The 14,273-nt window shown below is 35.5% G+C and overlaps 2 protein-coding genes across 2 annotated transcripts; one reads left to right on the top strand and one right to left on the bottom strand.

The window, feature by feature from the left end:
- The first annotated feature begins 2,642 nt into the window (after positions 1 to 2,642).
- Positions 2,643 to 3,349, top strand: LOC138347311 (uncharacterized mitochondrial protein AtMg00810-like). Its single transcript, XM_069295334.1, has 3 exons — positions 2,643 to 2,833; positions 2,942 to 3,058; positions 3,337 to 3,349. The coding sequence occupies exons 1-3, from the start codon at positions 2,643 to 2,645 to the stop codon at positions 3,347 to 3,349; spliced, it is 321 nt and encodes a 106-aa protein (XP_069151435.1).
- A 3,931-nt stretch (positions 3,350 to 7,280) lies between these two features.
- On the bottom strand, positions 7,281 to 13,011 carry LOC101258795 (uncharacterized). Its single transcript, XM_004230794.5, has 7 exons — positions 12,834 to 13,011; positions 12,589 to 12,754; positions 12,092 to 12,150; positions 11,678 to 11,796; positions 9,243 to 9,477; positions 8,455 to 8,578; positions 7,281 to 7,652 (listed from the first exon to the last, which is right to left on the bottom strand). The coding sequence occupies exons 1-7, from the start codon at positions 12,891 to 12,893 to the stop codon at positions 7,573 to 7,575; spliced, it is 843 nt and encodes a 280-aa protein (XP_004230842.1). The 5' UTR covers positions 12,894 to 13,011; the 3' UTR covers positions 7,281 to 7,572.
- Positions 13,012 to 14,273: the final 1,262 nt, after the last annotated feature.

Genomic DNA, 14,273 nt, shown 5'->3' with positions numbered 1-14,273 from the left:
AGCCGCGGCGGCTACGGTAGAAACAGCGGAGGCCGCGGGCGCGACGGTCGGCAGGGCAGTCGTCCGCCATACGACGGTCAGCAGCACGGCAGCAACAACAGCCTGCACTCCTTCGGCAGCGGCGGGCAGTCATCTTCCAGCGGCGGGTAGAGCACTTACGAGTGGGATCGTCCAACTTGTCAAATCTGTCAGAAAATAGGACATACCGCTGCTCGTTGCTGGTTTCGGTATGAGGAGATCCAAAATAGTGATAACCGTGCCAATTATGCATCTCAAGCCGGCCCTTCCTCTGAATGACTGTTGGATACTGGGGCCAACATGCACGTTACTTCTGATCTATCCAAGCTTAACGCTCTAAATCCATATCATGGCTCCAATGGTATTACTGTTGGCAACAGTGAGTCCCTTAATATTTCTCACACTGGCACGGGTACCATTAAAACCCCCACCGCTATCTTTCACCTAGGTAACCTTACCCACGTCCCTTCTATTAAAATCAATCTCCTTTCAGTTCACCAATTCACAAAAGACAATAATTGCTCACTTTTGTTCACCTCTAATAATTTTCACATCCTAGACAATACTACCAAGGGGGTGATTTTTCAGGGCATCTGTGAGCATGGTCTGTACGTTCTTCCTGGCACAAGTTCGTTTGCCCACCCAGTTTCAGAATGCGTTCCTGTGTCTCCGGTGGCTCTTTCGACTGATGGCCACAGTCTGTTGTGGCACAGTCGTCTGGGTCACCCGTCTACTCAAATAATAAATTCTTTAATGTCTCAATTAGATTTTTCTTCCATTCATGTAAACAATTGTGACTCCTGTTCAATTGCTAAATCTCATAAATTACCTTTTACTTTATCTGAGAAGCGTACAACTGCACCTTTTCAACTTATTCATTCTGACCTATGGGGTCCTACTGCTGTTCCTTCATTTACTGGTTTTCGCTATTATATTTGTTTTGTGGATGATTTTACAAAATACACTTGGTTGTACCCACTAAAACACAAATCACAGGCATACACCACCTTTGTCACCTTTGAAAAAATAGTCAAAACACAATTCAATTCTCATGTTAAACTTTTTCGAAGTGACAATGGAAAGGAATATGTAAATAACATCTTTGGCCAGTTTCTGCAATCCCTGGGAATTATACATCAAACCTCCTGTCCATACACTCCCGAACAGAATGGGGTGGCTGAGCGTAAGCATCGCCATCTCATTGAAATGGTGGTTACTCTTCTACATCAATCTCATCTCCCTGTCTCCTTTTGGGTAGAAGCTCTAGCCACCGCAAACTACCTCATTAACAAAATGCCCAGTCACACCCTCTCCAACAAATCACCCTATCAACTCCTTTATCAAGAACTTCCCAATTATACCAACCTCCGCGTCTTTGGGTGTCTTGCCTACCCTTGACTACGCCCTCATATTACTCATAAATTACAACCCCGATCCCGTCCTTGTATTTTTTTGGGCTATCATCCTACCTCCAAGGGTTATTGCTGTCTTGACCCACAAACTCATAAAGTCTACATATCTCGTCATGTCAAATTTGTCGAAAATGAGTTTCCTTACGAGTCTATTTCCTCCTACACAAATACATCATTCATTGACGTCCTTCCTCTTTTTCCAACATACTCACAGGGTCCCTCACCACTTTCCCCCACACCTCCACCCACTACCCAACCACCCTTCACCACCCCTTCGACCGTCACCCACAATACACCCGCAACCACCAACCACACTCACAACCAACTCGAACCACCCCATACCCACAACATCTCCAGCCCGATCCGTTTTGGGTCCTTCCTGGCCACCCTCGAATCACCACCACCCGTGCCACCCCCCACTACTCATCCCATGCTAACCCGTGGCAAAGCCGGTATCTTTAAACCCAAAACCTTTCAGGCTACCATACTACCAAATACACCCCTTCCCGATAGTGAACCAACAACCTACTCTGTTGCCTCAAAAAATGCTTATTGGCGTCATGCTATGGATGACGAGTTTAAGGCTTTGACTGATCAGAAAACTTGGGTTCTTGTACCTAAGCCCCATGGGCGGCACCCAGTGGGCTGTAAATGGGTGTACAAAATTAAACACAATGCAGATGACAGTATTTCGAGGTACAAGGCTCGTTTGGTTGCTAAAGGCTACAATCAGGAGTATGGGCTTGATTACTCCGAGACATTGAGTCCTGTTATTCGGCAGGAAACCATTCGCCTGGTACTGTCACTCGCTGTGCGCAACAATTGGCTCATCTATCAGTTGGATGTTTCCAATGCTTTTCTTCATGGCATGCTTGATAAAACTATCTACATGACGCAACCACCGGGCTATGTTGATCCCCGCTTCCCTCAACATGTTTGCAAACTCCAGAAGTCTCTGTATGGGCTCAAGCAAGCCCCCGTGCTTGGTACACACGTCTGAAAATGTTTCTCCAGGGACTCGGCTTCACATGTTGCGTACACGACACGAGTCTGTTTACTCGACATTCAGCACACGGTACAGTTATTCTTCTTGTCTATGTAGATGATATCTTTATTACAGACTCTACTGCATCTCTCATTCAGGATGTCACTTGAGCTATGCATACTACCTTCAAAATGAAGGACCTTGGCCTATTACATTATTTCCTGGGAATGGAGGTTTCTCGGACTGGCAGCGGCTTGTTCCTTCATCAGTCAAAATATGCTCGAGATCTGTTGCAGAAAGCTGGACTGGAAAAATGCACCAGTCTACCAACACCGATGGCAGTCTCTTCGTCTACGAATGGAGCTGACACCCCTTTTGCCGATATCACCCACTTCCGCAGCCTCATTGGGGCTCTACAGTATCTGGCCATTACCCGTCCTGACATCCAGTTTGCTGTCAACCGAGTTGCTCAACGCATGCATCAACCAAGTGAACATGATTACCATTGTCTAAAACGCATTCTCAGGTACATTTTTGGCACTCTTGGTCGTGGTTTACTCATTCGACCCAGGGACTTGGAGTTTCGGGGTTTCTCAGATTCAGATTGGGCGAATGATAAAAATGACAGAAAATCTACATCGGGGTTTCTCATTTTTTTGGGGCCGAACCTGATCTCCTGGTGTACAAAAAAACAACCCAAGGTCTCTCGGTCCTCGACTGAAGCTGAATACCGCGCCCTTGCTCTTCTTGCTGCTGAGACCATGTGGGTCACATATATTCTTCGCGAACTCCGCCACTCACACTGTTCCTGCTCTCTATTGTGACAACAAATCAACCATCTGTGTGGCCAAGAATTCCGTCCTACACACCAGAATGAAGCATTTTGATACCGATTGTCTGTTTGTTTGCGATGAAGTTCAGGCCTGCACCATGACTGTGCAGTATGTACCCACTGAAAAACAACCAGCTGATATTCTCACCAAGCCTCTCCCGAGCCGACAGCACTATTACCTCAGTTCCAAGCTTCCGTTCGCTTCCGCTCAGCTCAGCTTGAGGGGGGATAATAACAGATAGTATTAAATAAATAATATTACATAATATTAGTATTTACTGTGTATTAATACAAGTTCTATTAGGATTAGTACTCCTTCCTATATCTCCTATATATATATCTCCCATGTATTCCCTTATTAGGTTAACACTTCAATACAATCAATATTCCTTCACAAGTCTCGTCTTTGAGTTTCATCAAGTCTACACTCCGTCAAGCCTTGAAGCTGGGGGCATTTGTATACATTGAAATTTTGTGGCATTCTACAAGATGCGTTCAATTCGAGTTAGGACTCTACAAATTGTGTTCAACTCAAATAAGGATTCTTGGAGGCTAGTCAACCCTAAACCCTAATTTATGCCTATATAAAGGGTACTAAATTTTCTTAAAAGACATCTCGAAAATTTCATAAAAAGAGATCAAGTTCTCAAATATTTCACAAATTGATGGATTATTCATATAGAAAGGTCAAATCTAAATCATCCTAGTTCGAGAAATACGCCACTAACGGCCCTCGAATCATGGATAAATCCTAAGAGAATAGAATCAAGGGATTAACAGAATTGTATCCGCTATCTTAATCAATAAAGTTATGTTTCTTCATATTTTATTTGTATGGTTTGTTTATTTTTCATATGTTTATAATTTGTTGCAAACAACTGTAACGGTAAAATGAATGATTTCTAAATGCCTCTAATTATAATTTTAAAGGGAAAAAGATGAAATTTGAACTATTTTTTTAGTAATGGCTATTAGTGGGAAAAAAATGAAAGATCTTTAAATGCTTCAAATTTCAATTTTTTAGATTAAAAAATGAAAACTGAAAATTGAATTATTTTATAAAAAAATGTAATGTCTATTTATATTTATCACATTTTCAGTGATTTTAAGGAATGTTCCAACAAATGAAATGTAGAAATATCTATTTAAATAGGAGAAGAAAAAGTGCACCATAAAAGAACTATGATTATTATTTAAAAAATTAATTAAAAAACTTATAGTTATAAATAATAATTATCATTAAAAAAATCAAAAAAACTTATTTTTAAAATATAATTAAAACAGTCCATTAGTAGTTAGTCGTAGAAATGAAGTACTTTTTTTCATTCATTTTTAAAATTTATCTTTGTATATCTAAAAGACAAAACATTTTCAAAAAACATAAATAGAAAAAAATATTTTTTTAAAAAAAACATATTGCAACCTAACATTTAAATAGGTTTAAATCATAACTTTTTTAATTAAAATAAATAAATAATGTGACATGACATCCTAATAATGTATTTTTTGTGTCAAGTATAGTTTGAGAAAAATAGGTAAAGTTGAGTGATATTATAGTCCTAAAACAAACATAAGTGATATTCTAGGTAATTTCTCAAAAATGGATGACTATCTAGGGAAATTACTTCAATATTTATGACGTAACTATTCCTTATTACATTTTAAACCCCATATATAAATAGGGGTCCTATTTATAGGGGTTGAAAAATGGATAAATTTATGATTCTAGTTAAATTGAATTCAGTATATTATCTATTTTCTAGCATATTTTTTTTATCGATTCATATTTAACTCGACTTACTTATCTATCAGACCTACCTGTAGACTAATATGTTTGCAGTATGTACTAATTAAGCGGATATTAGAGTAGTAGACAAATGAACGTCTAGATCGATGAGGTTGAAACTTGTAGGGAACATTTTACATTGTATTTAAAGAGAAAAAAATTGTAGTAAATTTTAGGGGGAAATAAGACGATGAAAAGTAAGAAACAAGAATAAAAGAGCAAGATTTAATTATTGGAATGATTTTATCTGGCCTTTTGGCCTTTTAGTTTTTATTTTTAAAAAAGTCTATTATGAAGAAGTCAAGATTTTATCTGGCCCGTTTGGCCATAAGATTTCTCAAATAATATTTGGAAAAAATTTGGCAAATAATTTTTGTCCATATAATTTGCCATTATTTAGTAAATATTTTTGATAAATATCCCAAATTTTCAAATTTTATTTTTTTTTCTAATATTTGGGTCAAATCTCATTATTTGGAATCTTTTGAAAATTAAATTTTTATCCCAAACTTTTATCTTTTACAAAAACACCCTCTATAGTAGTTGTTTGCGTTGTATTACATAATTTTTTTCGTGAAACACCAAAATAGTGATGAAATATTTATTGAATATTAAATAATAATTTAATTGTTGATGAAAATGATGAAAAATTGACTCAAGGTAACAAAGTCGCGTGCTTTGCATACTTCAAGATGTATGAAATGATGTTTGTTGCACTCACTCCAAATTATCACATTGCTCTAGTGTCATGGACACTATTTGTTATTGTCGTAACGAACATCCAATTGACTTGTAATACAAACCTATAGAGTAGTTTTTAAAACTTATGGGTATAAATCATATTTTTCTAAAAAGGTGAAATATATTTTCCCAATTCTATGGCCAAACACATGGGTGAAATTTCATCAAATTTTCACTCAAATAATATTTGCCAAAAATATTTGAAAATCTATGGCCAAATGCTAGCTTAATTATCGTGTTTATTTATATATTGAAATCTTTCCAAATTAAGCTAAAAACTCAAATATTTATGCTCTCTAAAAATAGATGACAAAAAAGAGAAAGCACAAAAACACGATTATCTATAAAATAATATTATCCAGAAGTTGTCAAAATAGGTTAGCTTTATTTTATTTCATAAAGACAAGAGTCAAAGAAATAATCACAAAACACGATGTTGAGGATAAAAGGACGAAGAGATGTTTTTCTGTTTAAAAGTCTCTGTAATTGACATATTTTTGAAACATGACATAAATAATGTATTATTTTTATAAAATAGACGATGCTTCGTTGATGTGGGGTGAAGGCAGGGATCATGTATTTTGTATACCATTATAAATTTAGTTTTTGAGAAAAGGATTAAAATTATCTTTGACCAATTTTAAAATACATAGTTAAATTTAGTTTGTGCTATATTTCTTTAGATACAATTATTACTAGAGATAAAATAAATAGTGATAACTGATCTTATTTTAAAATAATAAATAATTTGAGAAAATTATATTTTTTTATAAAACGAACTTGAAAGTATTATTTAATATGCTTATAGTCGTTGTTCATGGTGCGAACAATTATGTTTGCTTTGTAGTGTTATTTATTGAGTCCGAAGTCTAAAGCGATTTTGCTTTTTCCGGTGGGGTAAGTCGTTGTTGGTACATCGATTTTACCTTTTTGGTTAATATAAAATTTTATATACCGTTTTGAATTTTATTAATATTTTGTACCCTTTAGGCTCCGGACTCGTTATTCATTACTCTCTGTTCAGTTTTCACTTCACAAAATAATATATAGAAGTATACTAAATTTAAGTTAAAAAATATTTTAAAGTGTTGAAAATTGTAAGAGAAATATATAAGTTGTAATCCCTCTTCTTTAATATATATAATGAACAAAATAATTTACAATACTTATCATAATAAGAAACTTTTCTTTGAATTATTTGTGACATTAATATCTTATATGGACGTTCAATTAGTAGAGTATTAATCAAATAAGAGAACACAATAAGGTGAGAATTTTTCAAACATTAAAAAGAAGAAGATGTTAATAATATTAAATCAAGAAAAGAAACTGTATTAGTATGACAAAATTAATTATCTTATTTTGATACGAAAGAATACGTTGGTCCGGTTGTTGAGCATAGCCAAATGGGCAAGTGGCCTATAAAATAAAATATAATTACCTACATTATACTACTACCAATTAAGTAAAATATTATTTAATTTTACTATACAAAAGAATACGTGATTATATTACTCTAATAATCATCACCGTTTTTGTTTATTAATTAAATGTGTCATGAACTACTGTAATGGTTTTACATTTTCTTATTTAATCATGGTGCCAAAATGATTAATCAAGATGTGCCTAGTTCAAAATAACTTATCTATTAATTCGGTTGAAATTGTAAAGGCGAAAACATTGAACCTACAAATTAACTTGTACAAGCCCAAGTGAAACCCAGACATATATTTCATTTTGATCATAGCCAAAAGGCCGAGGAACGTTTAACAGCAGGCTTAAACAGTTCCAAAGTAGCCTAGAAAAGAGACATATCTGGTGGAGGACCATACACACTCTTCCACGACAACGGCACAGTCCAGCTTCCACCTTCATTACCTGAACAACTCCAGTAAAAGAGCTCATTTAGTGCCTCGAAAATTAAGCTACAACATAGTGCAGATAGGATGCCAAACGGGGTAGGATTACGTCGCAAATACTATAACCAGTTACTTTGTTGTTTACATATTTCAGTAAAATATGTACTTATGATCCATCTTTGACCTTAAAATATCTACAAGTTTTCCGTCAATCTTGTAAACGAGACAAACACGACACTCACTCTGTTCTATATTGACATTCATGACAAACACGAGACTCACTTGTACTATATGGACATTCATGATTCAATTAACAGGTGTTGGCTTGCCATATTCGTCCAAGGGCTCATTAATCTACTTCTCATAAATTAAATAGATTAAAGAATTTGGCTTGTTTAAATACCTACATCTCTTAATCCACAAACACAAACATAATATTTAGAGCGCCCCACCCTGTCCTGCGTTGCCATTTCTGATGTGCATACTTATGCACCCCATGACATTTTTTAATGTACTGCATAGGTTTGAATTTCCTTAAGAGCACCACAGTCCATATCTATGCATAAAACATCCAAAATTAACAATTAAAGAGAACCCAATTATCTCAGTCACAACTTATGTTCTCTAAACTACATAAATTTATGAAGAAAACACTGAACAGCACTTAGTTTTGTCAGCCAGATTTAGATAGGCCCAATAGGCTAGGTCAATATTAAGCAACTAAAGCACTAGCTGACAGGATAAGACTTGCTTGATTTAATTGGACTATATTCGAGGTCTCAAAAAATAAAATCGCTTGAAAGCAGGAAACAACCACTCACCTTGAGAACTGTTAGGTCTGAGCCCCAGAGTTTTTGATACCGCATCAGCCAAATGGAAGGCATCGGGAATGTTGTCCCCCTCCGAGCAATAACACAGTAGACAAGTAACCTTCAGACCTTTGGCCTAAATCAATAAAACAGTAGACAAGGTAAAGATGTATACTTGACATGAAAATCTCAATGAATTTTCGAGTTCATATTACATACTATGCATAGTATTGAGATACTGATCCAAGAATTACAAACCAAACCAAACCAAACAGTAGTTTTGTATTACTCTCATTTCATCTTAAACATATCTCCAAAGTTCTTTCAAATTCTTTCTTTGTGCTGTATATTTGAAGTGGGACATGTCTAGTGATGCTTTGGCTCATAAGAAATTGCAAGATGTTCTAACGTTAGCTGAAAAAAGTAGTTCATGAGAATTTTAAATAAAACCTGAAAAGCACACGATACTCAGACGACACATCAAAAAGATGCAAAGGAAATTCATATATATAATACATGTCACTTCTACAGCAGTCAACTTACCCCAAATAAGTACAATTCCAAGACAATACCAGAAATCTGGTTATTAGAATTACAAGATCATGAGCAGGCGTTCATGGTGCAAGCATAAGAGCAGAGTTTATAAACATAAGCAAAGACAATTGGAAGCAACTATAAAGTAAACAAAGCAGAATCTATATAATATGACAGTCACATATGAAAAATGAAATCCTTTTTTGAGCAAGATATTTGCACATCAAGTTATCCATGCTGAACAAGTAAAACAATAAAATTACAACCTTAAAACAAGAGAACAATGCAGCATAAGGCAAACTGGCATAGTAATCCTCATCTCCCAGCTCTTCAAAAGGCAATTCCTCAACCTCCGAGGCAGCATTTTTGGCTAAATCATCTAAATGCTTCCACATTCTCTGTGTAGGATTATACTCAGGTAATCTCTTCCAGCCCTGTTTTTCACAGTGATCGTCTGTTCCATCCGACTTGGAACTAGAAAGGTAATGAATCTGCGATCCACTGGGACAGAATCTCCATGAGATCAGTTTCACCATAGAATCAAGTAAGTTCAAGTAAAAGAACTCAACACAACTGTATAACATGCAACAGTAAACTTAATAGCTTAAAAAGTTAACAGTTCAGTAATGTTCATCTTAACGAATAGAAGAACTCTTCACATCCACAAAATCATGCAGTAATATCTCTAGCAAAGAAGCATCATATTTGTTATTTACTTATTAAGTCCCTATTTACATAGTCAACATATGTTATTTGAGTCAGCAAAGTGTAGGGACTAACAGACATATTTTACTACACTGCACGGTGTCAGTTGACATATGGAACATGTTCATTGTTCATCTCCCTTTTTGGACTTAGTTGGGCGATGCCAGGAGTATCGAGGATGCATATGTGAGCTGGAGCACTTGGAAAGTTGGGAACACCATCAAGAAAATCTGGAGAATGATTTTTTTTTTTCGACAACGGTAACAGTGTTGTGTATTTATCTTCAGCACTAAAGGCTGGGGTCCCAAATTTACATCATGGAGCTACATACAGTTGTGTATACTTAAAACAAAACTAATCTAGATCCTACTTCATCTTACAAAGGACCTAGGATATCTCCAACAGCTATAGGATCATCTACATACTCCAAACTGCACCAATAGCAAAATGTGATTGTGCAGTTCATTTTAATCCTGTGTAAAGGACTACTAACACTCTCAAAGCATCTCATATTTCTCTCCTTCCATATGGTCCACCAAATCACTGCTGGGACAATTCTCCATCTGCTTTGGTCTGTACTACCACTGCCTTCATTGTTCCAGCTTTCTATAGCATGACTTGCCCTTTGTTGCATGGTCCAGTTTTTTGTGCCCCTGAATATGGTAATTAAGTGCCACAGTTGTCTAATCACCTTGCAATGAAGAAACAGATGATTGATTGTCTGTTTCTGCCTGTTGCTCACAAAAAAAAACATCTAGGACACATATGTATTCCCCTCTTCATTAGATTTTCCTGTGTTAGTACCACCTGTTTAACTACCAACCAAGTAAAAACTACCACCTTATATGGAATTTTGACTTTCTAGATAAGCTTCCAAGGCAAAAATCTGAGTTGAGTCACCATTTGATGCAGGTTCTTGTAGGCAGACCTAACTGTGAAGACACCTTTGCTATGATGAATCCACCAAAGAGTCCTCGAAAATGGTCCAGGGTACCATAAAATTCAGCTAGTCTATCCACCTCCCAGTCTTGTATCATCCTTCAATATGTTAAGTTCCATCCACGGATGGACCAAACCTCTTGCAAAGTGGCCTCATGTTGCTGATTCAACAGATAGATGTCTGGAAAGAGCTGTTTGAGGCTGCCATTTCCTAACCAATTATCGTCCCAAAACAAAATCTTTCTTCCATTTTTTACATCGAATCTAGTTCTTTGGAAGAAACAATGCCACAAATTTCTAATTGATCTCCATAGAGTAATACCATATGCAGAAGTCACTTCCTTAGTTTTCCAGTGATCTATCTTGTCATACTTGGCCTGAATCACTCTAACCCAAAGGGCTTGCTCCTCTTTAGGAAATCTCCACAACCACTTCCTGTTTCTTCAAGTTTCTAATGCCCAACCCACCTTGTTTCTTTGAAAGGATTACATTCTTCCATTTGACCAAATGAATTTCTTTGTATTCCTTCTCTCCATTCCACAAAATTCCTCCTTAATGCATCGATTCTTTCCTCCACGTTAGGGGGGAGAGGAAAAACTGACATCATAAATGTTGGCAATGCATCTAAGACCGAGTTGATCAGGGTCAATCTTCCACCTCTAGACAAATACTTTTCCTGTGTTTGAACGAAAGGAACAAAAGAAGTTCCAATGGTTTATCAACTCCTAGATACTCCCCCAAAGCAAGATGTCTACTAAAGTTGTATTGTTGGAGCACCTTATCCCCTGTAGATTCACCACCTAACACCTTTCTGGACATCATAGGCCTCAGTGTATGGAGTTGTACAATCTTTCGCATCATTTGTAATAGCAACATCAGAAAACAGTTAAGTCCCTATTTTCAGTATTGGTCAAGATGCAAGAAGCTAAATCTCTCTTAACAGGAAGAGTCTACAATTCATGGGATCAGTAAAAAGGGGAATCATAGAGTTTCAATCATTGAAGCACATAAAGACAACAGAAAAATATGTTTGGATAGAAAGCTCTTATGTTGATACCTTGACATATCAATGCTCTGCCAACGCCCAAACTCCAAGCTAGAGAGCACAACAACATGTTTCTTCCCATTTGCTGCAGCAAAATTTGCCAAGTTCCTAGCAAATTCAACCATCATGCCCTGTTGAGTAAGCGATTAGAACTAAACAGCCACTTACAAGCAGAAAGCTGCATCTGATACATTGCAATAAAAAGTAGGATTTAAGTTATATAGACTTTCAATGTAATTTTCAAATTATCAATGTAGTTTATCCAGTTGAGTAGTTTGCATACCATTATTCTGATTTTTCACACTTACTATTAACGGCTAGCTATAGGTGCTCTTGAACACCCGATGGTATAAAAAGATGTTATACCATAACCGTATATAACAAGTCAAGCAACAATGGCATCCGTTGAAAAGAAAGTATGCTTACCTTAACAATCGGAGACCTCTGTTGTACAAGAGCCAATGCATCAGGGGATGATTCATATACTGCCAAGAACCAAAATTAGAAACGTTGTCTTTCAAAACTGTTACTACTGACGATAATCCTCCTTCTATTTCAAGTTATAAACGGCTCCTTTCATTTTGTCAATTTCTAAATCATCCATTTGCTGCTCTATAAGATTTTCAAGAACTAAATCCTTTGAACAATTCCAAATTAACGTTAAACGAACATCTACAGCTTTAAATACGTAACAACTGCTGAATATTTTCTTCACTTGTGTTCAATACAGTGCACTAACTAATATCTACATTTCGTGTCCAGTATAAAATGAAACAAATTAAGTACTCCTTCCATTAGGTGGCATTGAGCTGGAACCAGATTATAAGTTTTGAATCTTGTGATGTTCGAAAGAAAGAATGATTAAGAAAAGTAGGACAAACCAAATTGAAACGAAGGAAATAGTAAGTAATTCAATGAGATACCTTCAAGAGGAAGAGCGAGTTCACCAGGTGGAGAAGGCCAATAAGCATCATTCCCAACGCAAGGAACGACATTTGGATCATCCAAATATCCAATTCTCTTCGCTTTCAACGAAGCTACTAGAAGATCCACCGCTAATTGCCCTACATTCCCTATGGACAGCGCCGGCTACATTGCAAAAAGAAATTACAGGACCCAAAAGAAAAAGAGTAGAAGAAGATAAGAAACAAAACCCTAGAAAACATACCAGAACCAAAGTGGAATTATCCGAACTCAAATTCTTTCCATCCTCGGTATAAAACTCCATTAATTGAAACTAGTGTTGAATTGTTAAGCGCACTGATTCGGAGTTAGCCAAGTTCTTGAGGAACAAGAAATGCAAGTTTCTTTTGAATCTTCTTGTTTCTTCTTCTTCTGTACACGTTAGAGTTGGGCTGGGCTCGTTTCACTTAAATAGGCCACTCTATCATGGGCTGGGCTCGTTTCAGTTAAATAGGCCACTCTATCATGGGCTGGGCTCGTTTCAGTTAAATAGGCCACTCTATTATGGGCCGGTCCAGTCCCTGGGAGGATTGGACCAAATTTTCACTGTTACTTACTTTTCCGTAAATAATTGTACGAAGAATTATTTAATTAATCAAGAATTACTTTAGTAATGATGGATTATATAAAAAAAATTACATTCATTTTGGTTTTATTTAGAACCATGTAATTATTGATTTATTTTATCTTTATTGATAGTAATTTGTGAATCTAACATTTATCATGACTTACTGAATACATCACGTATCTATATGTATACTAGTTAGTTGACAAATTTGTTGAAATTTTGAGAAACGAAAGAGTTATGTTTATAATAAGTGATAATCCGAAGAAAGGATATCGTAATACTTCATAAATATTAGTATATGTGTTAATGAGTTGACGTTGAGAAATTGAAATATGGATACAATTTCTAACCAAATAAATAGAGAAGACCAACAGAAAAAATTTGCCTTAATGTAAATAAAACAACAATTATGTGTTAAATTTAACTATACGTAATTTGAGATGACATTCGCAAATAACACTTTTCAATTCTAGTATTTTAAAACTTAAACCTTTTTTTGTTTTTTGAGCTTCAATTTTCACAAATGAAACTTTGTCCCAGAGTTTTCTTTATAAAATTTTAAATATCATGGTAGTAACTATTTTTTTCAAATATATGACCGAAAAGTGTATATATATATATATATATATATATATTGCTTTTATTGTATTTTATTCCTAACTAAATCTAAATGAAATTTGAAGATATTAACACAATTTCAGGTGTACTCTAACCCCAGTGATTGAAATAATGGACTATTTGCACAGTGTAAACCAATTATTAATATTTTTTTTTTGGCTTATTTATCCTGAAAAAACATATAAATTAAACACTTTGCTGCTGAGATAATAAACATTGAAGCCAGCACCTCAATAAAGATGATTTGATAGCTGTGGTTTGTTCAACATAATCAAGATATTTATTCTCCATCATAATTAATAAGGAATTTAATAATGTGTGCTTAATTTGGATTTCTTTCATCCAAATTTTAATCAGCCTTGACGTATGATTCAGGATAAAATTAATTAGAGACCATTTTGCCAATTTTTTTATTTTTCTCTTCGTCCACAATTGTTTATCAGATAAAATCATGCATTT

This window comes from Solanum lycopersicum, chromosome 1 (assembly GCF_036512215.1).
Source record: "Solanum lycopersicum chromosome 1, SLM_r2.1".
NCBI lineage: Eukaryota > Viridiplantae > Streptophyta > Magnoliopsida > Solanales > Solanaceae > Solanum > Solanum lycopersicum.
This window is presented reverse-complemented; position numbering and strand designations above follow the sequence as displayed.

Coding starts and splice junctions, on each gene's coding strand:
- LOC138347311 (XM_069295334.1), top strand. CDS start 2,643: ATGGAGGTTTCTCGGACTGGCAGCGGCTTGTTCCTTCATCAGTCAAAA. Junction 2,834..2,941: donor AGCCTCATTGGGGCTCTACA/GTATCTGGCCAT, acceptor ACGCATTCTCAG/GTACATTTTTGGCACTCTTG.
- LOC101258795 (XM_004230794.5), bottom strand. CDS start 12,893: ATGGAGTTTTATACCGAGGATGGAAAGAATTTGAGTTCGGATAATTCC. Junction 12,151..12,588: donor ACTCGCTCTTCCTCTTGAAG/GTATCTCATTGA, acceptor GGTTCTTGGCAG/TATATGAATCATCCCCTGAT. Junction 9,478..11,677: donor CAGAGCATTGATATGTCAAG/GTATCAACATAA, acceptor ATTCTGTCCCAG/TGGATCGCAGATTCATTACC.